The sequence below is a fragment of the Tripterygium wilfordii genome, chromosome 3 (assembly GCF_013401445.1).
Source record: "Tripterygium wilfordii isolate XIE 37 chromosome 3, ASM1340144v1, whole genome shotgun sequence".
Classification (NCBI taxonomy): domain Eukaryota; kingdom Viridiplantae; phylum Streptophyta; class Magnoliopsida; order Celastrales; family Celastraceae; genus Tripterygium; species Tripterygium wilfordii.
Genome location: NC_052234.1, coordinates 10,886,387 through 10,911,848, shown reverse-complemented (window position 1 = coordinate 10,911,848; position 25,462 = coordinate 10,886,387). Strand labels below are relative to the sequence as shown.

Below are 25,462 nucleotides of genomic sequence, written 5' to 3'. Positions count from 1 at the left end.
TTTGCATGCAAGACACCCCGAATGGTACATGACCTGATGAACTAATAATTGTTCACGCATATGGTATACTTGACCAACGAAAAATGTGGACCAAAATCACGACCATGACCATGGATGAAGTAAAGGCAGACTGGCAGTGGCAGCTAGTGTACTCTTCAGGAGAGACACTCACACATATACATACATACATACATATAGTTGATGTAGTCAAAGTAAGACATATATCGTACAAATATTACTGTAGATTACTTGTACGTATCCTATGATCACATGGATCACCATCAATGGCTTCCTACCTATCATCGATGAGGGTCCACCTTATAATTATGAGGTTTAGCACTCAATAGTGTCGAGACAATTCTTCAATTATTGATTTGTACTAATACTTGCGATCATGCCTTCACATTATAACTACAACTTGAATAAATTATTAACACATGTACGTCCACCGCTTTTCTCTATCTTTTGCTCGCAAACAATTATGAGAACAAATTGCAACTTCAATCTTACTCTGTAGACCCCACGATCGCGCTTGTAGTGGAAGTAATATCTCTACTGTCTCTGTTCATGGGAATATGACTTAATTATAATCCTTTAATTTTCCTCATTTAAAGTTGTAAGGTTATTTAACAACAATTAGCAGATAAAATGGAACTATTTTTTGTTAATTACCATTGAGAAATTTTGTTTCTCATTGGAATTGAATTTTAAACACACATATGCCTAATTAAATTGATGATCAACCGAGTTACCTCTCGTTGGTTAGATAAATGGAACTATTAGTTAGTTTTTCATTTTTTTCCCTTTTGTTCTCTGATTCTTGTCCGTTTAGTCTCTTTTTTTAACTCGCACTTTCCAAAAAAGCGTGTGATTTTAACCAAACATGAGAGCTATACAGTTTGCATTTGGTTTATTCTTGGAGTAATATAAAGGAATTATGTTATTGTGAGAAATAAATTGACAGCCATCCTTGTCTAAGCAGGCAATTGAAAGTTCAATCAAGTGAATACTTAAACCTTAATTAAACAATACGTAGTACGAGCTGTAGGTGTAGAGAACTATGCGCATTAATTAAAAGCCTGACAGATGACTGATGTTGACCAAACGTACAAGAAAGTCAAAAAGCTGGCCATGCATGCCTATATCATATGCATGCATGTGTATACTACACATATATTTGTAACCATTTTTCATTTTCATATATAATACATTATATAATGATGAGATAATAAGCCATATATGGATCTCTTGAGTTTATAAAATTATTTCTCATGATTATAGCATTTAACAAGAGTTTAGGGATGCAAAGAGTATAGATATAGCACACAATCAAATATGATATGATGACAAATAAAGCTGCCATTTTTTTTTTGTGAAATATAAAATACAAACGAACGTACGAACCCTAGCTAATAAAGCAGCCATTTAATATGAAATCAACCCTAGACACGATTTGATTTTTTTCTTTCTATTGTACATCTGTTATGAATTTAAAAAAATACTAGATTGGTTGGTTAGTAAAGCCCAATACACTCCTGACATAATAACAAGACTTTTTCCTGAGTATAGTGAGTTGAGTTTCGACTCATAATAGCTTGAGTTTCTTAGTGAGTTGGATTTATGACTATAATAACTACAATAAGGAAAAATAAAGTCGTGTCCGATGTATCCTTGATAATTGAACAACCTAAAGTAAAATATATTATTCGCATGTACGGGAGTGTGAATTTCTCATAACTTCGCTTCGCTGTAGGTAAAATTTGATATACAAGAAAACTAGCTAAAATAATGAAGATACATATATACATGCCGTATTTTATTAAAAAAAAAGAAGAAGAAGAAGAAGAATTATTGCCGTATTTTAAAAATGAAAATCTGATAAATAGTAATAGTAATATTATATTCCTTGAAGAAGCCAAAACGAGTGTCTCTCGCCTAGAGAGAGAAGATAGCGGTCAAAAGGAAGGATCATAGACACTGTGGCAAACGTCATCAACAAAAAATTGGCTAATTCAACCATCTGGCCTTTACTGACGTGTCTTCCATTCATTGGCCTTCTCTGCATAATACCCACTACTGTACCTTTGCATTGCAGTGCATTGCATTGCATTGCGTTGCGTTTTCTCTCACTCTATTTCTCTCTTATTGTCCAAATATTATAGAAAGAAAGGGACTTTATTCAAAATTATGGACCCATTGTCCTCTGCTTAAATTCCAGGCTTTCGTGGACGACACGATCCGATTCTGCCGCTATTGCATTCTCTCCCTTCAATTTTAGTTTTTTTGTTTGGTCTCAAAATTGGATGTAAATGGAGGATCAAGTTCAGCAGCAGCAGTTTGTTGGGATGGCGGATCTAAGGCAGCTGATGAACGGGAGAGCAGCAGTGCCACCTCATCATTTCCAAGGAGTAGTTCAGCCGCCGGCGGATTTTTTTTCGGGGCATCGTGCAGCTGGGGGACTAACGCAGTATGAGATGATGATGGTGGGAGTACCACGTGGAGGGTTGCAAGACTTGATGTCGTCAGCTGATACTAATACTACTCCTCCTTGTGGTGGTGGTTGTGGTGGCGGTGGCGGTGTGAGTGGGTTGTTAGAGATGAGCGAGGGTGGTTGTTTCGGAGGAGGTGACGGAGGAAATGGGAGATGGCCGAGACAAGAGACTTTGACACTTCTTGAGATCAGATCTCGTCTTGATTCCAAGTTTAAGGAGGCTAATCAAAAGGGTCCTTTGTGGGATGAGGTTTCTAGGTACTCTCTTTTTCTTGTCCTAATTCAACTCTCTTTTTCTTGGGTTTTTCTTCTTCTTCTTCTCAACAAAATCAACAATTTCTACTGTCTACTTCAGTATTTATTTTTTTGCATATGTTTCTCAATTATCATCAACTGGGGTTGTGTTTGCTGCCTCTTAGCTCTCAAAAAACAAGATCATCTCATGCTGGTTTTTTTTTTCTCAGGATTGAATTTTCTTGTTTAAATTTTAATAAAAGGAAATTACTCACCTTGAGAAAACGAACTCTTTTTTTTTATTTATAGTTTTGAGCATCGATCTCTTTCACTGCTTTTTACGGCCACCTAATATTCAGTCGCATAGATTATATTTGCTTCAATGAATTTTAGTTTTGAACTCTAATTAAGAAATGCTTATCTTCCTTGTTCTGGTTTAGCATTACTGACACAGTTTGTCTAATTTGAAAAACTGTTGCCTTCATTTATGTGCAAGTTTACTGAATATATACTTTGGGAGATCCTCTGAATTGTTTTATACCTATCTACTTGTTTGTCTAATGAACAGACTCCTACTTGAACCCTCCTTCATAAACACACATAAATGATAAATCTTTGTTTTCTAATTTGAATATTCATTCCGTTAAAAAATGACAATTTAATCTTTAGCTATTTTATCAAGGGTTCCAATTATTCCTTTTTTTTTTGGTCTAAATTACTTTCTTTTATATTTCATGAAGGATAATGTCTGAGGAACATGGGTACCAAAGGAGTGGAAAGAAATGCAGAGAAAAATTCGAAAACTTGTACAAATATTACAAGAAGACCAAGGAAGGCAAAGCTGGAAGACAAGATGGAAAACACTACAGGTTCTTTAGACAACTTGAAGCTCTATATGGGGACACTAGTACTTCTAATACAGCCACTCCAACCTTAATCCAAGACACCAATTTCAACACTATGCGATTCCACACTACAAGCAATACTTCCACGCCTGGAAATAATCAAGACACATTGTTTCACTCTCAAAAACTATGTGACAGCCTCAGCCTCTCCAATAATTCGTCTTATTTGGATACTACTTCATCCGACGACAATGATCTTAGCACCGGAGCAAATGACTCGTCTGATAAGAGGAGGAAGAGGAGAGGAGGAATGAGGAGTTGGAAGGTGAAGATAAAGGAGTTCATCGACTCGCAGATGAGGAAGTTAGGTGAGAAGCAAGAAGAGTGGTTAGATAGATTGACAAGGACCCTTGAACAGAAGGAGCAAGAGAGGTTGATTAGAGAAGAAGAATGGAGAAAACAAGAGGCTTCAAGGATTGATAGAGAGCACAAGTTTTGGGCTAAAGAGAGAGCGTGGATCGAAGCTCGAGATAATGCCTTAATGGAGGCATTACAGAAGGTTACTGGGTTAGAAGTAAAAGAGGTTGCATCTCCTGATCATGGACATGATCAAAATGGAAATACTAATGAAGCAATGTTAAACAAAGGTGTGGATTGCAACACTTGGCAAGAATCCGAGATCACAAGGTTGATTGAATTGAGAAGTGTAATGGAACCAAGGTTCCAACAAAGTGGTGGTGAAGATGATGTTGTTTTGTGGGAAGAAATATCAACTAAGATGGCTCAGTATGGTTATGAAAGGAGCACATTAGCTTGTAAAGACAAGTGGGAGAGTATAAATGATTGTATTATGATGAGAAGGAACAAGGAGGTTAACAACAAGAGAATCAGGAAAGAGAATTCAAGTTATTTTCAAAGCAATATTGAGTCTCTATACAACCAAGGAGGAGGATATGGTGAAATGAGTACTCAAGAAGGGTCTTCACCTTCTAACGCTAGCACAAGCAATGGTTTGAATGTGAATGAGAGCTGCATTAGGTTTCTGATGAATGATGGAGCAAATATTAATTTGTGGGAGAATTATGGTTTGAAGCTTAGTAGAGGAGGAAACCAGTAGAAGCTAGCCTGCTAGCTAAAGGATCATGTGGAGAGTTTTCTTACATACTTTGGGTAACTAATGCAACTTAATGGTGTAATGCATGGGGAAGTTCTTTAACGTTGACCTAATCTGGTATAGCAGGTTAATTTCAATGTTGTTGCAAGTAGTCTCTAACTAAGGCTGTGGGTGTTATTTATTATTACATATGTTTAATTTGCTTCTTTTGGGGTTTTTTCATTGTTTTATTGTTTATATTTTCAGGTTGTATATCAATGGGTGCTCTGGCATTGTTTATTTTTATCTGCTTCTGCTTATCATCTCAATTTTATTTTTATGTTCCTCCTCTTAACAATTTTACGAGCTACAAAGTAGCATAATCGTCACTGTCAAGCTTGGAGACCACCTGCATATGTCCACACATTGAGATAGGCAATGACTTCAAATACAGGTGTTCAAAGCTATTTAAATCTTGACTTTCAGGATGTTCATTTTGAGGGAAAATCTCTAATTATGGTCAATGCAGTAGCTCAGCCTGATTTGGTTTGTTAGTGAATGATAGAAAATGTGATTGAAGATATCAGTCTCAGTTTGAATGTGATTCAAAGCTGAACTATTTCAAAGATATCAGTCTCAATCATTTTCTTATGAAGTTTCAGTATCTCATTTTCTTACGAAGTTTCAGTAGTGGTTAGACAGTGGTCATGATCCTCTATATCATTGTCTTAGTCTGAGTTGGTGTGGCTTGTAGTATGTTCTTCTTTTTGCCAGAAAATAAGAGTACTCTAGAAAACAGGTCATTGGGTGAGATAGTAAATTTGATTGCGATGAATCTTAACACAAATAGAAGGTCATGAATTCAAGTCTCATGAATATTTTCATTATCAAAATTTATTAGATGAGAACCTAATGTATGTGAATGTCACGTTGCTTTATCTTCCCCCATTGAGTATCTTCCCGCATTGAATTTGCATTGGGCAGTAGATTGGATTCCATAGTCAGCCATATTCGTGGATCAAGATCCACAGAAATATGTGTCATACGTTACATAATATATCTGTCAGCACTCCTGGTCTCTTTGACAGAGCCTAGTGTCCGTACAGATGGAAAGAGTAAAGAAGCTTCCCATCAGAAGGAACCAACACAGGAGTAGCGGGGAGACACCTGTTGTTGTTGTCTCTCCTCTCCTTCCTCTTTCGGGTGCCACAGCTTTGCTTAATTTGTCGCAACCCAAAGAGAAATTTGTAGTCATATTAGCAGTCAGAATCTCAGAGGTTATGTGAAACTTTAAGTGGAGATCAGCTTTTTCTTTGTGATGTAATTGATTTGACTAGTTACTGAACTGGACTGCCATGCTGTGCTTCCCCCAAAAATTAACCCTAATTCCGGAGAGAGTGCTTTTTTTTATCCTGTTTTAAGGATTTAGGGCCCGATAAATCATAAGAAAAGAGGCGAGGATGATTGACGCGTATGATCCAGCTCTAGGTGGGCTGGGGCTGATGGCAATAAAATTCAGCAACTAAAGCTAAGGGGCTGGATAGTGGATACGGGCCATACGGCTATGTAACCGAAGGGTAATATGGTTTCAACTTTTCGGCCCATTTAATAAGATTTGCGCACTAAAAGCGAAGCCCATTTCTTGGCCCATATTGCAGCTTTGCACAGACTTAGAGTTGAGGTTGATAAAATTAGAAGTTGGAAACGTGTCGATTCCGGAATTGGCAAGTTATTATAAGTTATAACCCAAGACTATCTCCTTTGAACATGTCTTTGAAGATATGAATTGAAGCATTAACTACTATTAACCTACGGCTCCTTCTTTAGTCTTTCTTGTACTAGATCTTTTTATTTTTCAACTTAAAATGGCGGATAAAAGATTTGACAAAATTAAAAGATGATAACTAAGAGTGCCAAAATATATAATTATTAAAACCTGTTCAATTTTTTTTTTTTATTAAAACGACATATACCAATTTATTTTACATGGCTATGTTACTTGAACAAAAAGAACATAAACGAGAGATAACTCGGTTGATAATTGAGTGGATTAAACATGTATATGTCCAATGTTCAATTTCAATGAGAAACATATTTCTCAACAATATATTTTTTTAAAATGCGTTTTCATTGAGTGAGTTCATTGGATGTCCCACTCAATGAAAACGAAAACGCGTTTTTTAACTAGCCCAATTTGTTCAATCAAAACGCAATTTTCCTTTCACAAAATGCTCAGATCGGGCCCATTTGTATGGTCTTTATTGTATGCCCATGCCCAACCCACGACGAGACCAGAACCGGAGAGTGCTTCCGTTCACGGTCATCGTTGTTTGAACTTTCAAGGACAAAGCAGGCTACTAGTGAAAAAATTAGCGACATCGTCGCATAAAAAGTTAAAACATGGTATTTCTAAGAAAGTACCTGAACTGTATTTCGGAGGCCGAGATTAATCCACATTGAAGAGCATAAATGGTTTCCTCTTGTCATAAAGATCTTCAAACCTCTCTTTGCACATCCAGAAAGATCAACTTCAATGGGTGAAAATTTAGAAGAAAGCAAACCTTACAAGCGCAAGGAAAATTAATTATGACTAGAAGTATCAAGAAATTACTCTAAAATTGAATTGACGTATAGTAGACGGGAGTTGCAAAAGTGCAGTCAGTTAATAAAAATTATCCAACAAACAAGAAGAAAACATAACCCAAAAGGAAGTCCGCTCCCCCGTCATGAAGCTCTACTAGGAAGGAGGAACGAGGACGAAACATACAAAGTAATGAAAAGCATTGACCAAACCCATTTCAAAGCTCAAGCACCACAAGCTTTATTATTCTCTCCTTAAATTCCACTAGGAAATATAAGAATATAATCTAAAACCATGCCTGAGAGAATAAGAGTATAAACCTAATTTGCTTCGTAAAACATAAAAACAAAAACACAAACTGACCAAAAAGCCTGCACTTCCTAGTATTTGTAGTCTTTGACGTGGAGGCTTTCAGCGGCACCCTCACCAAGTTTAGCATCACCCTTGTAGGTACCCAGAGTTGCCTCGGAGTTCGCCTTGCACCTGGTAAGGAGTGCAGCTTGAGCCGCCTTTACATTCTCCTCCTTGCCAGCCCACGCCTTGAGAGTGCTCTGCTGAAGGGCACGCCCAAATGAGAAGGAAAGACTCCATGGCTTCTTCCCTTTAAGCTTGTTCATGGCATTGAGGTTGATGGTAGCCTCTTCCTCGCTCTGCCCACCAGACAAGAAGACAATAGCAGGAACTGCGGCAGGTACGGTGCGCTGTAAAGCCCGCACAGTGTGCTCAGCAATCACCTCAGGTGCAACCTTAGGGGCCTCTGATCCAGGGGTAACCATGTTGGGCTTCAACAGAGTACCCTCAAGCAGGACATGGTGATCATTCAAAGCCTTGTAACATGCAGCGAGCACACGCTCGGTCACGTCAGCACACTTCTCAATGCTATGGGTACCATCAACCAGGATCTCAGGCTCAACAATTGGAACAAGACCATTCTCCTGGCAGATGATAGCATATCTAGCCAAACCGTTGGCATTCTCATTGATAGACAGCTGAGATGGCTCAGTTGGACCAATATTCAACACAGCACGCCACTTGGCAAACCGGGCACCAGCTTCATAGTACTTCTGGCAACGCTGAGCAAGGCCATCAAGACCTTGAGTTGTTGTCTCACCGTTGGTTCCCGCAAGCTCAACAGTGCCCTTGTCAACCTTAATACCAGGTAGCACTCCACCTTCCTTCAACACATCAACAAAGGGCTTGCCTACACAATATAATTCGAAGTTACTTTGAAGTTATTTAGGGGTATTAAAAGGCAGAAAATTCTCGATAGACAATAAAACATTTGGTAAACCTCTCAGCCATCCACAAATAATGGGACAACTAAAAAAAGTAGTCTGAAAATGCAATATGTATTCTATCAAAATACCTTCAGCAGTCTTCTGGTACAGGGTTTCCTCGAAGAGGATGACACCACTGAGGTATTGGAGGGCACCAGGGGCTGTGAATAAGAGCTCACGCAGAGCACGCCTGTTTGTTTCAACATTCTCAACGTTGATGCTTGCCAGACGCTTTCCAATTGTCCCAGTCGATTCATCAGCAGCAAGAATTCCCTTACCAGGAGTGCCAATGTAGGCAGCATTGGCAATGAGCTCATCTAACGAATGAGAAAAATAAATCAAACTTAATGGAGGGAAAAAAAGAACCCAAAAACAAATATAGAAATCTATTTTAGTATTCTTTATGCTCAGCATTCACAAGATCATAAAAGCCAAAATAAAAGAGATAACAACTGAAAACATCACCCAGAAAGTCACACGAAACACAACCATGATAAACTATTTCACAATACTCGATACCTACAATGCTAACTATAAGTCTATAACGAATGCAAGGAAAAATAAAAAGGAAGAAAAAGATCTACATTCCAAAACACTCTAGCAACCTACCTCTAAATAAAAGATCTACATAAAAAAAATTATCAACTACTCAACATTCCATATTAATTCAACTAAGTATAATATCAAAACAAAGTCTTTCATTATGAATCAAATCTACCATAGAGCTAAAGTGTTTAAATAGAGACAAATGAGAAATAAGATCATCCAACATAGACAAAAGTAACTGAAGATAAAATAAGAGAATATCTCGGTATATTTATAAGCATGTGCATTGTATAAATCTACGACAGAATGAGAAATCAATTAGACATGTAGTTCGATACAGCATAACGCTATCAGACTATTTCCAGACAATTTGCTTTCTCCTTAAAGCAATCCATATGAAGTATACTAAGTACATCCTTCCAAATATTAAAATCACAAAACCATTTAAACGCTTAAACTTAATCCAATTATGCACAAGAAAAACTAAAGATTTCCCAAAACAGTTGTTTTACTGTAAAGCCGACTGAAATTCATGAGGCTAAAATACAGGTGAACAGATCTAAGCAACCACGCTGCAAAATCGCAGCAATACTTTGATACCTTCAACGATTTACAAGAGCTATAAATCTGAAGGTACAAGTAACAAATGCAAGTGGAATACACCGCTCGTTGCTCGTTGCTCGTAGATTACAGATATCATAAATTAACATCTATTGGAGAGCAAAACCCCTAAAATTTCACAGATCTAGTACCAAAACAAGTATCCAATAAAATAATCCGATCGAACAAAGAAGAAGAAGTGCTAAATCAAACATTTACAAATTAACCCAAAACAATAGAACAAAAGACACCAAAGAAATAAGATTACCAGCGTATTTGCCCTTGAAGGAAGACATGATAGACTGATTGAAGAGGACGAGAGGAGAGTAGATGAGATTTCGAGACGAAGACAGACGGATTTGAGAAAGGGGCCAAGGGTTTATATTGTGGGGGTGGCTATGGCAAAAACGGGAAGGGATAGAAGGTTGTAGTTCACACTTGGCTTTTTGTCTTTTTCTGCACGTAACGGCGTACTGCGTCGGACTTCAACGTTTCTCTCTAGCGGTTTTTTTAAACTGCTTTTACTCTTTTACCCCTACCTCCCTTCTGCCTTTTCATGTGGCTTCGTTTAACGGCCCATTGGGCCTAACGGCTAACAATTTCAAAGGAATAACCGAATAAGTTTAAAGAAATGGGAAATATTATTATATTCTATACAAGCATTATCTGTTTTATTATTATTATTTTTTTCTGTTGTTGAGATGATAATGAATTTCATTGACTATGGGCCTGACATGGGCTAACTTTGGACTCCCACATTGGAATTAACGGAAGGCTAGAATTGGAACCTATAAATAAGGAGCTTTTTCTAAAGCCTCTCAAAACCATCTACCGTGAAAACGTGGGCAGGAAGGGTCAAATTCTCAATAAAACTTGGTAAGAAAGAAAAGCAAACAAAACATTTGTGTGTGGCCGTGTGGGGCAGAGAATGAAGTAAAACACCGAGTCCGACGCCAATACCAGCGGATTCGGTCCTGGTTTTTTTAGAGTTTGGTGTGGTGTGCACTACTTGTCGCTCTCTTTGTGGTGCCATCTCCCTCTCCTTTCCACCTACTCATTTCCTATTAGTAAATTCAAACCTTCTTGAGTTTCTAGCTTTGATGGATTGTTTACCCACTGTTTTTGACCGCATACGCAAAACAAACAAACAAACAAAAACAAGTTGCTGAATACAACTTTTTTTCTTCGTGTTAGTAGGAAATGACATTGCATCATGATTCATGCTTCTTTCCATGACATCCACTAGCACGCACTATTAGAAGTCAATACTCAGTACACTCTTTTAATTATTATCTTTAATCCGAATCAACAGCCTTGACTTCACCATCAATGGCACGGATCGCAGAGGTTAGAGCATCATAGTCGTTACACCCAACAGACATTCTCAGCCTGTTAATCTAATTTGAAAGCGTGAGGAGTGATGTTAGTATGAGTCGGGAATATTTTTGTATGATATTCGTCCACCGCGAGGCGTGGATTCAACGCACACATGAAAAGAAAAAAGAAAAAAGAAAAGAAAAGAAAAGGGAACAAAAGAAAGGAATACTAGGTTTGCCAATTATAGGTCAGAAAAATAAGAAAAGGTTTGGTTAGAAAAAGAGACAGATAATGGAGTACAAGAATCTTAAATTCTTAATGGTTGAACTGTTTTGAAGCTTTATTGGAGAATCATGGGGTTGATGGAGATATGCAATTTTCAAAGGAAGATATGAAAGAGAATGGCAATTCATTTCATGTAGATCGACAGTCATTTTGTAAAAATTCTCTCATTTTAAAGGGCCATTCATCCAATATATATATTGGACTAGTAGCTTATGAACTGGACCATTGTCGCTCGCCTGGTGGAATTGGGCCTGTAACAATTGGCCTTCAAGTGAAGGTCCGTCATTCTGGAGTTGTGTTTGTGGGCCGAACATTGTGTGGACGAGAAACATACATCTCAATCAAGACCTAGTCTCTCTGTATTGGCCTCTGTTAAGTTCGTATATTACTAACTGACTGGGCTCAAAGTAGTAGTTTTAAATGGGCGGGCTTAAAAGCCCATAAATGAGAAAAATAACAATTGTGTTGAGAGTGGGATTTGAACCCACGCCCTTTCGGACCAGAACCTTAATCTGGCGCCTTAGACCAACTCGGCCATCTCAACTTTTTGTTCTGATCTTCGCTATTGTTATTGAAATACTTGAAATAAAAAATAGGAGAAGAAATCAGCAGGACAAAATTGTCTCTTATGTATGGACCTTATCAGCTGTCCCTTATGTATGGACCAAAAAGACCAGTCGGTGGTATTGATAGAAATTAAAGTGGATTGAACAAGATGTTTATTGACTTTGGACAATCAATCCAAAGTTGATGAGGATATATAGCATAATATATACCAATCAACAATTACCAAGACAGAGAGTTGACGCATGAAATTCTGGTCTGAATTTGTCGTGGATTTGTCTAAATGTTCAAATTCAAGCTAGGAAATAGGAATCTTTTGAATTTTTGATACGTTCCAAATGGCATATAATTTTGATGCTGATATATCAGAACTAACAAGTCAAAAAGTAGAGAAAAGAGTACGTAAAAGACACGATGCCATGCCAATTCTTCAATTCAATTGTGGAAGCCTTTGTTTCTTCCTTAAAAATGTAATTTAATTGTGTGATTAGGCACAATCCTACTCATAATTGGATAACACGATAAGTAAATACCATTAGTGATCTTCTTTAATTTGATCCATATAATAAATTAATGTCATCACATAGACTTTCTACATAACATTAAAACTTATCCTCTTACAAGATTAATTATGATTAATATAAGACTGAGTGGAAGATGATGTTGTTAATTAATGTTATCCCAAATCATCTTCTTTTTTTTATTACTATCAATGAAATGGCTAAAAATTTTGATGTTTAGGATAAATTATGGTTTGGTAATTTGAACTTTATGCTGGCTATGGAAAAAAAAAACTATTATTATTTAATGTAACTTTTAATGTATTTATCGTGGTAATATTAGCATGCAGATTTTGGTTAATGCTTGTCAAATTTTGTCAAAAATATTAGTTTCAAGTTTCAATAAAGATGCAATAATTGAATTAGAAAGTTTGACTTTCATGTCCAAACAGGAAATTTCTATTGAGATGGACATTTCTTTACCATATTATATGCATAGCTATCACTTATCAGCAACAGCATATATTCATGTGTTCATTGGAAAAGAAAGGGAAAAAAAAAAAAAAAAAGGCACGTTTGGACACTTCGTGCTCTCACATCGTTTAGACTTTTGTTTCGGAAAATTTCAAGCCCGCCCTTGTCTTGTTCCTTGAAATGGAACCTAAATTAGTCAATGACTAAAAGCGTTCACATCATGTGTTCTGAAATAGGCAATTATTTGAACCATCTAATAATCTCTATTAACGCAAATCGTATGAAGATATGGAGTTATATTCCACTAAAAGTAATACTTTTATGAATACGCGTTAAGTTTTGATTAAACTTATTCTATCATCAGATGAAAAATTCTTATGTGCGTAGACCTAACTGTTCGAGTTTAGGTTTACATCAAAGGTTGAAATCACAAAGGAAAAAGGTTCATACATATCACATGCACAATGTTGCCATATTTTTTTGGTGCGGGTGTAGGACCAGCTGTCGGATATTTTAGTCCACCGGGTTGACTGATTCGCTGACCCTTCTTAGACAAGACGGCAACCACTAGTGGTTCAGTGCCCACGAGACTCGAGTCTAGAAAACAAATCTGAATACGTAGAATTGAAGGTGCTTACCTTACTGCCCACTTCACATACTATACGCATTCAAAAGTGTTTGTATTTGTCTTGTGCAACTGAGAGCAATTCTCCAATACTACCCGCACTTAAAATACGTATATATTTTTTTACCATTAATTTTAAATATATCGGATCTAAAATAGTGAACCCCATTTATTGTTTCACTTATCCACAATCTTAAAAAGTTATACGTATTTTAAGTGTTCATAAGAGAATTTATGTGATGCATATTTTAAGTGTGATGCGTATTTTAAGGGCACAACTTAGATGCGCATAGGAGAATTTATGGTGCAACTGAAGACAGTAAGACACAGAGAAGATGATAGAAAGAATTGGGTGGAGCCCACCCAACTCCATGTTGTAAGCTGCAACTTCCCTTTTCCATGTTATATATACATCCATCATCCTCCCTCTCACACACACAAAATTAAAGTTGAAGCTATGAAGAAGCAAAATTCTCACGTGTTCTTAATCTCTCTCTTTGTTTTGCTTCTTATTGTCTCATCAGCCTCTGCTCGTCTCCTGGTGCCAAAACTAGGTAGTTGGTTTTTCTTTCACTATTGATTCTTCTTTCTATCTATAACAAACCACTTTGCATGATTTGTGAATTTTTCCCATTATTCTGTGCAGGTGCAGTTCAGGAGACCAAGTCCTATGAGATTGACCCCAAAGAGACAGATACTGAACATCTCACAAATGTAATTAAGAATATTATATATGTTGTTTCTTGGTCTGGATTTCTTTGACTTATTATTCCTTCATGCTCTAGCTCATGATCTTGTGATGTTTTTTTTTTTTTGTCTTCTTGATGATTTGTGGCAGCTGATGGGATCAGAAGAGTTCTGTGCAGAGAAAGATGAAGGGTGTCTGGAGGGAAGGATGCTTGCAGACGCTCATTTGGATTACATTTATACCCAACATCACAAGCCTTAAAGAATAAAGACTTGGTCCTTGTCCCATGGAATAAATGTGTGGTTCCAATTAATATATATGTGGAATCATATGCATATGTAACTATTACATCATATAAAAAAAAAATTCAACTATATTATACCACTGCACTACCTACTTGTATCAAATACTACTATATACCTATGAATCAACGAAGAAATTATGGTTGTTTCCTATTTATAGCGTTGATAGTCATTTACCAACTTGACTTCCCTTGAAAGTTCAACGACATTTTTAGGTTTCAGGTTTCAATGATTTTTCTTTCTTTTAATTCTGGCATAGGCCCTGCAATCATTGAGATCTCCAAGTCAACATAAACAAACTCAACAGTGTTGACCATAGTGAAATATTTGTGTATAAAAAGCTTTACTGTGTCCCAACTCAAACTGAGATGACAAGTTTACCGATCACCACCAGTGAGGGCAAACATTGAATGTTCTAACAACTTCAACCGTGCATGCGCAACCAAATGCAAACACTGAAATAAAGAAATTACACAAGAAAATGTACCGACACAAAATACTTTGTCTAATTTTCTCGAGTACCACTATTATGAACCAAAATCTAAAACCCACCAAAAAAAATGAAGGACGAAACTACAGCTCCCCCACAGCTTTGAGGCGTCATAAAATTTGCATCGATGCACAGTAAACCTGGATTTCCACTCTCAGTTTCTACCAACGGCGCCTGCATTATGTAAGATCTCTTGTTGCACTATGAATCTTTTCCCTAGGAAAAAAATTAAGGGAAGAAACAATCACTCATAAGGAAGAGGCAAAAAAATTGCAGAAGTTCAGAGATATATATTGCCAATGCATCAGGCAAAATACGCCAAAAATGAACAAACTGGATCAAGTCTGATTAGTGAAAAAGCCTTACCATTTTGACAATATCCCTGATCAGTCAGGAACTGAATTATTTGACATACAATCTTCATGCACAATGGGAACATTGCCATCCCTCTCATGTGCTGTTTCCATCTCACCATCTCCCAATGGACGAGTGAAATACACTGCTCCTTTGAACATCCATCCATTTCTTTCTTGGCAAAAAAAATCTTCAAACAGCTCACCACACAAAACACATACGCACTGATTTTCATCTGCAGGAACCAATGCTGCATTCTCATCTGTTCCCTCCTCAGACTCTTCTATGGGAACTGCAGAATCAGAAACCAAGGGAAGTCTTTGCCGCCCATAAATCCAGTCCTCCGAATTTGAATACCATCCCCTCGATACCCTACTTAAACCACTTGGTTCGGGTGCCTTAAGTGAAGCATGCCATTCCAAATGTCTATCCAGTTGTTCTCTTAGTCTAAGTCGAAGGCCACATAAGCTGCAACAATGCAGAAGGTCATCGAATAATTCATTGATCACATTTGGATGCATTTCTCGAATTAGATCAGGCTTAAACTGTAAACCTATGGTATTTTCTACCCGAATTTTGGAGGATTGAGGTAAGGAATCAGAGCTATTGCCAGTAGGTTCTGAAACAGAAGTTTCATCCACAATAGACAAATGAGAAGCAACTAAGGAAGTTGGAACTGAAGTAACTGGAGTAGAGATTGGGGTAACAGTGACTGAGTCCATGCCCTTCAGTTGAGAGGGCGTTTGAGATGACATGGTAGTTGAAGTCTCCATCTTTGATGCAGATATCAAACCCTTTGCTACTAAAGAGCTCAACAGATTTGAAATGGGATCGGGGGTCTGACTCACCACATCAGAAGTTTGTGATGATGAAGGTGCTGGACCAAGTGACAATGGTGGCCGTTCCACCTTTGTCTCAGAAATATCTGAGGCAGCTGATGTTGGGGTAGGCCCTCTTGTCAGAGGAGGTTGAATATTTGGTTTTGACAGCACCTGCAGAGTATCCAAAGAACCCCTATTTGGGTTGTTAACAGTAATTGCGTTGTTTGAGAAAATTCCACTTTTCATGACTTCTGCCAATAAACAACTCGTGCTCAATTGTCCTGATGTATTAGCAGCAAGAGGATCTGAATGGTCTGACGCAGAATTTACAATAGTTGAGGGTGGCCTTTGAGTCTGATCTGAAGAAGATGAATCTCGTAAGTCCTGAGGTTGTGACTTTTGCAAGTTACTGTGTAGAATATCAGAAGGCAATACTGTAGAAGGCTCTTTGGTGGATTGGTTACCAGCCAACTGCCTCGTAAACTGAGAAGCTCTGAAGTCGGGACGAGGCACTGGCTGAGCTAGTTGATGGTCTTGCTCAGTGATACTTTGCAATTGTTCATGCCCACGGCGTTCTGGAAATGAAGGTGAGGGAGGATGCTGGTGAATGGGTGACTGTCCAGATGGTGATGCACCTCCAAGAGGCTGAAATCGTGGTTGCGCTAAGGTTCCAAGGAAGCCAAAGCCTAAGGCTCCAATATGAGATGAACCCATTTGCTGCTGATCTCCTACCCTGGATAAATAACCTGAATTTGTCGCCAACTCACCAAAAGATGCAGAATAGCTTTGAGAATGACTAGAATTAATAATACGATTCCCAGAACTGATAAGCCCTTCCACTGAGTGTGACTCCTGTGATCTCCATGGTGACAGCATTTGATGGCCATATGTGGCTTGTTCTTTCTGTTCATTAGGTAGTGAATCAGCTGAGTTTTCTCTCTCAAATTTTGACCCAACATCATGTGCACCATGTGGTTTCCGGAGGTGGCTTTCATATCCCTGTGCATGGATGATGAGAAAAAAAGTCTATAAGATAAATCAATTAAACCTTTGGAAAACCAGATACAGAATTGATCGGCACCAATTCTCAAACTCTCATCCATGAACTGCTCCCTCAGGTTACTATAAGCATAGGTCTTGTGCATAAAATCAAAAAAGAAAATATGTGTGTACCCCATTCAATCTTTTCACAAAAGAACTTAATGAATGAGAAGTTTGGATGAACTTGAAGAAAATATGAGACAAGGGAGCATGTCTGTAAAGGCATAATCCAGTTAAGCTTGATTTTGCACAAAAATAAATCAGAACAATAATAAAAAAAAAAGGGATTCTGCCTTTCTGAACAATGGTGTTTCAAAAATTTTAGCTTCGTCAGCTCATCCCAACTCAAAGTAAACAACTCCAATGCACAAGACTGCTGTAGAGGGTTGGGGATAGGCAGGATGTACGCAAACCCCTAAAAACACCAAACAGAAGTTTCTATCCCACACCAAGGTGAAGGTAATTGGCTTATCATTGCTAGTACTTTCCATGAAAAATATTAGGTTAGCATCACATTGCACTTCCCAGAAACACAATTTGGCATGAGTATGCCACTACATAGAAGTAAAATCTTATTTCAAATACACTTATCCTGAAATCTAAAACAACTTTAAGACATCAAAGACAATATTGACCAAGGAACACATCATAAAGATTGTCAGCACTCTGTAATATTTTCGATTAGTCACCATTTTTACCAATACCATGATTGAACGAGAAATAAAGAATCAAATAAAAGAATGAAGTCCTAAATTTTAAGGGTATCATCCTGCATGCTTACCAATTTTTCTGAATCATGAGGAGCCCAATGATCTTTCCTTGAGTTCGTGGAGAGACTAGCTATATCATGATCTGCAACCCTAGAGTGCATTTCCCACATGAACTCCTCTTCCTCAGAATTCTTCCAGCTACTAGACAGTCCACTGCTGGTCCTACCAACAATGCTTTGAGCTGGCTTTGGATGCAAATCAACATTTACAGATTTAAGACTTGAATAACTAGGTAACCATTGCTTGGCATTGAAACCATTCCTTTGACCAGATATTGTCCCTGAAGCACTACTGCTAGATCCATGCAAAGATTTGTCATGCCCCTGCTCCATAACCCTTCCACTGGTTCTGCCGATCCCCAAGCCTGAAGGCCTTGAAAGATCAGAGCTGTATTCAAAGTCCCCATATGCAGCACTATCACTTAATGCGTCTTTTTGAGAACGCTGAATATTCTGAAAATATGACCACGGCATGAGAAAAAGATATGGTAATTAGCATGTAATAAACAAAAACATACAACAAGCATTCACATACCTGCATTTTGATCCGAGGATCTGCCCATGGGCGAGAAGTAATGGTGGATGCTCTGTCTGACTTCTCCATTTCCTCAGTTGAGCCAGCAATACCACCCGTGATGTCATTAGGCATTCCTTTGGCCTTCATCAGATAGAACCAGTCAGCAGAAAGATAATTAGTACATATTAAATTCCAGTTGTACTGAAAAACAGTGGCTGTCTCTCAAGCACACCATGTAACCATTCAGCACCAAATTAGCAATTTCAGCCTCACAACTATTCACTATGATACACCACAAGCACAAATTAAACGTCTACCAGAAATCCACTCATTTATTTGCCAGAATCAATGTGTATGCTTTTTCCTCCTGAAAGAAAGACTGAGATTGCACCATCTGACCAACATAAAGGCTCTTTTAACATGTTATTTTTCTATGTGATGATCAGAAAGTGAGAGAGCTACATGGAGATATACACAAAACAATATCCTTACTGGTAATTGGTAAAAATTTGAAAAACCATCCCTGTAATATCAAATAATCGAATAAGTGAATATGAACAACTTAAACTTCTAAATACAACAGGCACAACCTTATGAACAACTACCACTTGAGACATTAAGGATTGGTGCCACTGTGAATCATCACTCACCCTGCTTGACTGCTGAAGGCGCTGCTTTTCCAAATACTTGGGATTTACATGAGTGCTATGTGGTGGACGTTGCGACTGTGAATCAAGTCTAGATGCAGCTCCTATAGATGAACCGTTAACCAAAGGAGTAAAGCCAAGTTCTTTCTCAATCATTTGAAGTGTCTGAGGAGGAAAAACCCCTTTCCATGTCCCAAACAAATGCCGCATACTTTGATGAACAGGAGAATCAACATGCCTGAATGCCTTGATGAATACCTAAAAAGGCGGAAAATATTGGCAACAAAGTTCTTGTGACTAAAGTAAAAAAAGTCGTGGATGATAATAATATGAATGACAAACAGGACTAGCAAGGAATTATATGCATATCTGACATGAAGTAGGTCCTCGGTGAGTGAAAACTACCAATGAGGATGGTCAAGATCATTATGGGATAAAATTTACACAAACGAGATCCAATTTCAAACTCTATAGGATAGAATTCTCAAAAGTCTCTGGGGATACACAAAGTATCTATCCGTATTTGTATGACTTATCATATTAGCACAAATTACGAAAGCCCAAAATAAAGTAAGAACCTGACCTCAGGTAGTCGGGCAGCAAAATATTTGATGTAATCCCTCCCAATATTCTTCACAATACTGTCTAACAGATACAGGGATGGCAGCTTTTGCTCACTGGGAACCTGCAAATTTACTTTTACGATCAGAATTCATAGGCAATGGCCAAATTGCTCCAGACACAAATTAAGAGGGATGAGTGATGGCTAATCAGCAGAACCACCTTGATCCCCCCAACTCCAATTCATCCCCAAGTGAACGAAAGGACTTCACAGTTTTGTATGAAATAACAGCAAATGACATCAAAAAGTGACACTCTACACCCACTAGTAATTAAGTATGCCTTGATAGACCCATTCATTTTTTCAATACACTAGAGCCACATTGGCACACAATCTGCAGAATATAGTAAAATTACAGCAAAACATAATCAAGTATTTATGTTGCAGACACCCAAATCAAAGAACCAAAAATAAAGATTCTTCCTACTAGCACAAAAAATCACATGTTACAAACATCAGGGAAGACATCCCGATCCCATCTCTGGCATAAGTGTTCTGAATTGTAGATTCTGATTCTTCCTTGTCAATGGTATCATTGTCAATAATTTCAGTAATGGCCCCATTATAGATGGCTAGTTCATTCATAAATTTCATTTGCTTCATCTCCTTCACAGGAATAAGTATCCACTGATGCTCTTCTGATCCCAACTAAGTCAAACTCTGAAGCATCATCACCATTTACAAGCTGACCTTCAAAAAATCTCCAAACAACCAAAAGAAAGTCTACAACCACAAAGACACAAAAGGAAAAGACCAGCAGAAAAAGTGGGGGGCAGGGGGGATCATTAGACAAGCAGATTACTATACTATCTCTTGTTTTTAAGAGTATGAAGAACAGCTTACAAGAACATATTTTGAGAAGAACTTCTTCCAATTAGATGTTTGTCTGATGCTCAACCAGAGCTCTCTTTTTTTTCCCAGAATCATAATGATTGATCAGAGTTGCCACCAGTATAAGCATAACTATGGCCATTTTAATCCAATATAAAAGTTTGTAAAATATACACTATGATAAATCACTTAAAATACATGGAATAGAATCATCTCCATAGATGAATGGCACTATGAATTCACACTCAAAGCTCCAACAAAATGGTGGCATTTTACATAGAGAATTTTTAACGTTAGAAGACACTGCCCATAAGAACTCCTCGATCTTCACTCTAACATGGCGGAATACAAGGAGTGGGCTTAGCCCAACAAATTGGATGCATCTGCAACAAAAAACAGCCTCGTATTTAAACAGATTGCAGAATCCATCGATTTAGAACTGGCTCACATCACTCTCATAGCTTAAACTGCTCGTTAAAAAATAGATCCACCCATCACTAATCACTTTTAAGTGGCATTGAACCAATAACCACATCGCTATGCACATATCAGCATTCCATGAACAAGGAAAATAAGTGCAGACCATAAAACACCAGAAATTACTCCAAAAGATTCCATTAACTCCAGTTACACTCTTACAATTTGAGTATTTGACCACTTTTTTAACACGACGCAACAGCATAAACTAAAACGCTATTTCACACACTCAGTAACAAGTTCTAATTTTTTTTTGCTATAAGACTATTACAATTGTTAATTTAAACAAGAAAACAGTGATACAGTGTAAAACTGGATTCACCTCAAGAATATGAGCGCAAATAGTGGCAGTGATGGCCTTGGCTGCAAGGAGATTCTCGCCCGCTATAATAGTCAAGTTAGTAATTATAGGTTTGGAATTGAAAGTGAGCTCCGCGAGCGCAGTCTTGTACTGGGTCACAAGCTCCTGATGTAGCTGCTGTGGCGGCTGTGGGTGATACGCGCCCCCGCGGTTTGAATCATTGCTATCCGAGTCTCTATCAGCAGATCTGTACCTAGCCGTTGGTCCGGTAGCAGGAGTTACTGGTCTCTGCAAGAAGGGCCGGCCATGACCGTTAGGGTTCGGCTCTTCAATTCGTGGTTTCTTTACGCCGAGCTCTCTCGATCTATCAAACAATCTACGTGAACTCTCCATTTCCATCAACGAACCGAAACAATCAAAACCCTAACCTTAATTCCTAATCCCTCATCCAAATTATATTACAACGTAAATTTCATTAGGTAATCATCAAAAGAAAAAAAAACACGATTCAAAGATGTCTCCTAACAACGGCTTAATTTCATTATTCAAAGACTAAGGGAAAAAAATAAAAATCTAAAACAAATTCGTAAATCCCTAAATCTGAATGTTACAAAGGGAATCAGGTCAAGATAAAACCCTAACCTTATTACAAATACAAAGAGATTATGAAATTGATACGACAATATAGAAACAATATACAGCTTTTAGGATCCGAGATCCTGAGAGCTTATGTGGAGTGAGTGAAGCTCGTTATTGGGAGTTTTGAGACAACCGAGCGTCGTTGCAGAGAGGGACGCAGCCTAGTTGTGTGGGTTGGATATTGGGCCAAGCCCTGACTTAAATTGGGTTTGGATTGGCTACTATGTCAGCCCTAATTAAGAGATGGATAAGGCCTACATCTATGATATGACCAACAACTCCAGCCCATAATTTAATACGAAGAGAGGCCACGTGCCGGCCCATATATCGGGCCACTTTTATCATTAATGGACCCATATTCATAGCTGAAAGCCTGAACCCCGTAGCCCCTCCAACTGAATCAAGAAACAAAACCCTAATGCGAACTATTTTCTTTGAGATAGTATATTGAGCCTCGTTCGCCTTCTTGTACGGGGACCTTCTTATTCCTCGTCGCCGTCACCTCGAGTGCCCCTCCGGCGGTTCTTCTTCGCTGTTATAGTGTAAGCTTTTTTCTTCTACACCGTCGCCTTTTGTCACCTTCCATCTGCTGCTTAAAATAGTAGTTAAGTCCCCGTGTTTGCTTGAATCGCAAATTATTTTGGTCTCCATCATTGCTTTGCATCGTCAGTTGCCGATGACTAGTACTTTGCTTCTCTCTATTTTGAACGGAAAAGAAGAACATTACTTGTATTTAAATATATGTAAATATTGTTTATCTGTCAATATATGTATTAAAATGTCTTCCTTCTTTGTGATTTCAGATAACCTGTAGTCAATTAATCATGTTGAAGGTAAAAACACCAAAGAAAGGGAAAATCAGGCGCGAGCTTGAGAAACGGGCTCCGAAACTTGTGAGTTCTGTAATCCTGCTATATTTTCTTTTGCTGTTTGATTTTCGGGAAAGAGATTATGACTAAAGGTAATTCTTTATGTGTTTTGATGCTTAAATAAAGGTTGAAACAGGGAAGAAAACACTGATACTTCAAGGTACAAAAACGAGTGGTACGTTGAATGACGTATTGAAAGGAATATATCATTTGAAGAGGGACAGTGCTATCAGATATACCCGTAAGAACGATAATATAAGACCATTTGAAAGTGGCGGTGAGACTTCATTGGAGTTCTTCTCTCTCAAAACTGATTGCAGCATTTTTGTGGTAAGCCAAATTGATGAAAATAAGGCAGAACTTTGTGTAAGATGTTTTGTTGTGTGAAATAGTTTAAAGATGGGTTTTTTGCTTGAGAATTATAGTCATCAGGGTTGATTCCTTTGTGGTTGTTTTGTGTGTTTTTTTTTTTTTTTTTTTTTTTTTTCTGGTGTTCAATATTTTGCTCAATTAGATATTTTCTTTTATATTTTTTTCCATATGCTTTATTCAGATCAGGTATGCCGCATTCTGTTTCACTGTGCAGCCATACTCCCAACTGAATCAGTTGATGTTTTGGTTTCCTCCACTTAATGATTACATCATTACAATAATGTCCTCTTCTGGTTATTTTGATTTTTATTCGTTTAAGATGTATTAGTTTGGATGGTGCTTTATGATTTTGGATTGCATTCCAATTGAAGTTAATATTGTGCAGAATAAGCTATTGTTACAAAGATTTTGTTACACACGGTTGCCACATTCATGAAATGCCATATTGATTTCTTGGAGATTTTTCATTTTCTCATGCTAGTGACTTTTTTTTTTCTTTATAAGTATCTATTTCAATATATAGTTTGGCTTGTATATGCAGTATGGCTCACACTCAAAGAAACGGCCTGACAATCTTGTTATTGGCCGCACATATGATCATCATGTATATGATCTTGTCGAGGTTGGAGTTGAGAATTTCAAACCCATGGAGTCATTCACCTTCGACAAGAAGCTTGCTCCGAAAGTAGGGTCTAAACCCTTCATTTCCTTTATTGGAGAAGCCTTTGAAAGTGTGGAAGAGCTAAAGCATTTGAAGGAAGTTGTGCTTGATCTCCTTCGGGGAGAGGTCAATCTTTGCATCTTTGGTTTTTCTTGCTGTTTTCATTTTTAATTTCAGTTTAGATAGGAAAAAAATACATTTTAAAGCGAGAATCATGGTTTGTGCAGGTTGCTGAAAACTTAAATCTCGCTGGGATAGACCGTGCTTATGTTTGTACAGCTATATCTCCAAATAGAGTGTTCCTTACACACTGTGCACTACGGCTAAAGAAGTCTGGAACAATAGTTCCAAGGATGGAACTGGTAGAAATTGGTCCTTCCATGGATTTGGTGGTTCGTCGTCATCGTCTTCCTAATGACAGCCTAAAGAAAGAAGCTATGAAAACAGCTAAAGATCAGCATCCTAAGAAGGTCACGATTGGGGCCCCCTCCTACCCTTGGAAAAAAGCTGGTTTACTACATAGAAATGGGGTGAAACGCATACTAATGCGTGGGCCTTTTTTTTTTTTTTGCAGGTGAAAAATGTTAGCAAAGATGTCATAGAAGGGAAGATTGGAAGGGTTTACATTCCTGAACAGAAGGTAAGAAAAGAGTATTCACTTTATAATGTTATGTCAAGCATATGTTCTGGAAGTACAGCAAACTTTTAAACCTCATTTTCAGTTTAACAATTTTGGGGTTTTGCTCCCAAAGACCAATTTTTACCACTATCAATAATGGTTTGTTGAACAATTTCTTTCTGAACGATTTTTGTGGAACTCAGCTTCAAGAAATGGTGGTAATTGACAAAGCTAAAGGAGAGAAGCGAGAGCGACGTGAACGCGAATCTAAGATGAAGAAGAAGCCTGAGGAGCGCCCATCAAAAAAAGCAAAAGAAGGCAAATAGATCTAGAAATGTGCACGGGTGTTGTATTGGGCTCTTGAATGCCATTTTGTACTTCGGCTTTTACATTACTGCATTTTCGTATTAAATTAAAAGGGCGAAATTGATGGGGATGGAGAGTTGAGATCCCTGACCTAGATCCCTCTCGCAGCTTCTGTTCATCGAGTCCCTTATGTTTTTGTGTAAGAGGAATCATAGTGGCCCTAAGTCTTGTTTCTATTAACTTTTTCTGGATTAAACAGCTTTTAGCTTATCCCTTTGAATTTTCTTGTTTGATGGTGGCCGTTTCTCAACAGCTATTTTTTCATGGTTTGATGTCTTTTAGTCGAAATTTGTGTCAGAGCTATTTCTATTTCTATTGCAAGCAATTGGAAGACGCAGGAGAGAGATTCAGGGTTGCACTGGACTTGCCAAGTTGAAAAGATTGGAAACACTCGCAGCACTTTAATTTTGAACCAAGATTTCATTTCTCTTCAAGTAATGATTCAAATAATACTAGGCATCAGTACAAATGGTTAAACCCTACCGGGTTTGCGGGTTGGGATCTATTCCTAAATGGCGACGTTTTAATCAGTACAAAACAGAGGTTCAGAAGAGTGTTGATTATACAAAAGATGATTCTTCATCGCATGATTATTTATACAAGGATGATCAGAAAAGACCATTAGAGCATGTACTCCGAGAAAC

General features: G+C 37.8%; 5 protein-coding genes and 1 non-coding gene across 6 annotated transcripts; 3 read left to right on the top strand and 3 right to left on the bottom strand.

The window, feature by feature from the left end:
- Positions 1–2,135: 2,135 nt before the first annotated feature.
- LOC119995718 (trihelix transcription factor PTL) lies at positions 2,136–4,967 on the top strand. The gene is made up of 2 exons (XM_038842229.1): positions 2,136–2,749; positions 3,466–4,967. Exons 1-2 carry the CDS (start codon positions 2,310–2,312, stop codon positions 4,685–4,687), a joined length of 1,662 nt encoding a protein of 553 aa, XP_038698157.1. The 5' UTR covers positions 2,136–2,309; the 3' UTR covers positions 4,688–4,967.
- Positions 4,968–7,303: 2,336 nt separating this feature from the next.
- On the bottom strand, positions 7,304–10,092 carry LOC119993409 (fructose-bisphosphate aldolase 8, cytosolic). Its single transcript, XM_038840555.1, has 3 exons — positions 9,936–10,092; positions 8,611–8,838; positions 7,304–8,445 (listed from the first exon to the last, which is right to left on the bottom strand). The coding sequence occupies exons 1-3, from the start codon at positions 9,961–9,963 to the stop codon at positions 7,625–7,627; spliced, it is 1,077 nt and encodes a 358-aa protein (XP_038696483.1). The 5' UTR covers positions 9,964–10,092; the 3' UTR covers positions 7,304–7,624.
- Positions 10,093–11,732: 1,640 nt separating this feature from the next.
- TRNAL-AAG lies at positions 11,733–11,813 on the bottom strand. Its single transcript has one exon. It is a non-coding gene; the product is annotated as a tRNA-Leu (tRNA).
- A 2,016-nt stretch (positions 11,814–13,829) lies between these two features.
- LOC119991650 (putative phytosulfokines 6) lies at positions 13,830–14,577 on the top strand. The gene is made up of 3 exons (XM_038838034.1): positions 13,830–13,986; positions 14,079–14,146; positions 14,271–14,577. The coding sequence occupies exons 1-3, from the start codon at positions 13,890–13,892 to the stop codon at positions 14,379–14,381; spliced, it is 276 nt and encodes a 91-aa protein (XP_038693962.1). The 5' UTR covers positions 13,830–13,889; the 3' UTR covers positions 14,382–14,577.
- A 187-nt stretch (positions 14,578–14,764) lies between these two features.
- LOC119991643 (polyadenylation and cleavage factor homolog 4-like) lies at positions 14,765–22,087 on the bottom strand. Its single transcript, XM_038838020.1, has 7 exons — positions 21,314–22,087; positions 19,645–19,746; positions 19,065–19,319; positions 18,433–18,555; positions 17,910–18,350; positions 15,279–17,086; positions 14,765–15,128 (listed from the first exon to the last, which is right to left on the bottom strand). The coding sequence occupies exons 1-6, from the start codon at positions 21,689–21,691 to the stop codon at positions 15,299–15,301; spliced, it is 3,087 nt and encodes a 1,028-aa protein (XP_038693948.1). The 5' UTR covers positions 21,692–22,087; the 3' UTR covers positions 14,765–15,128; positions 15,279–15,298.
- A 236-nt stretch (positions 22,088–22,323) lies between these two features.
- Positions 22,324–25,038, top strand: LOC119995094 (ribosome production factor 2 homolog). Its single transcript, XM_038841472.1, has 7 exons — positions 22,324–22,473; positions 22,735–22,824; positions 22,927–23,130; positions 23,714–23,959; positions 24,061–24,303; positions 24,408–24,473; positions 24,656–25,038. Exons 2-7 carry the CDS (start codon positions 22,756–22,758, stop codon positions 24,776–24,778), a joined length of 951 nt encoding a protein of 316 aa, XP_038697400.1. The 5' UTR covers positions 22,324–22,473; positions 22,735–22,755; the 3' UTR covers positions 24,779–25,038.
- Positions 25,039–25,462: the final 424 nt, after the last annotated feature.

What these genes read in the sequence shown, in the direction of transcription:
- LOC119995718 (XM_038842229.1), top strand. Translation starts at nt 2,310, where the DNA reads ATGGAGGATCAAGTTCAGCAGCAGCAGTTTGTTGGGATGGCGGATCTA. An exon ending in TTGTGGGATGAGGTTTCTAG is followed by an intron (nt 2,750 to 3,465) that starts GTACTCTCTTTT and finishes TATTTCATGAAG; the next exon opens with GATAATGTCTGAGGAACATG.
- LOC119993409 (XM_038840555.1), bottom strand. Translation starts at nt 9,963, where the DNA reads ATGTCTTCCTTCAAGGGCAAATACGCTG. An exon ending in CTTCAAGGGCAAATACGCTG is followed by an intron (nt 8,839 to 9,935) that starts GTAATCTTATTT and finishes CTCATTCGTTAG; the next exon opens with ATGAGCTCATTGCCAATGCT. An exon ending in GTACCAGAAGACTGCTGAAG is followed by an intron (nt 8,446 to 8,610) that starts GTATTTTGATAG and finishes TATATTGTGTAG; the next exon opens with GCAAGCCCTTTGTTGATGTG.
- LOC119995094 (XM_038841472.1), top strand. Translation starts at nt 22,756, where the DNA reads ATGTTGAAGGTAAAAACACCAAAGAAAGGGAAAATCAGGCGCGAGCTT. An exon ending in CTGATTGCAGCATTTTTGTG is followed by an intron (nt 23,131 to 23,713) that starts GTAAGCCAAATT and finishes TTGTATATGCAG; the next exon opens with TATGGCTCACACTCAAAGAA. An exon ending in TTTACATTCCTGAACAGAAG is followed by an intron (nt 24,474 to 24,655) that starts GTAAGAAAAGAG and finishes TGTGGAACTCAG; the next exon opens with CTTCAAGAAATGGTGGTAAT.
- LOC119991643 (XM_038838020.1), bottom strand. Translation starts at nt 21,691, where the DNA reads ATGGAAATGGAGAGTTCACGTAGATTGTTTGATAGATCGAGAGAGCTC. An exon ending in ATCCTCGGATCAAAATGCAG is followed by an intron (nt 18,351 to 18,432) that starts GTATGTGAATGC and finishes TCATATTTTCAG; the next exon opens with AATATTCAGCGTTCTCAAAA. An exon ending in CTCATGATTCAGAAAAATTG is followed by an intron (nt 17,087 to 17,909) that starts GTAAGCATGCAG and finishes ATCCATGCACAG; the next exon opens with GGATATGAAAGCCACCTCCG.
- LOC119991650 (XM_038838034.1), top strand. Translation starts at nt 13,890, where the DNA reads ATGAAGAAGCAAAATTCTCACGTGTTCTTAATCTCTCTCTTTGTTTTG. An exon ending in TCTCCTGGTGCCAAAACTAG is followed by an intron (nt 13,987 to 14,078) that starts GTAGTTGGTTTT and finishes TATTCTGTGCAG; the next exon opens with GTGCAGTTCAGGAGACCAAG. An exon ending in ATACTGAACATCTCACAAAT is followed by an intron (nt 14,147 to 14,270) that starts GTAATTAAGAAT and finishes GATTTGTGGCAG; the next exon opens with CTGATGGGATCAGAAGAGTT.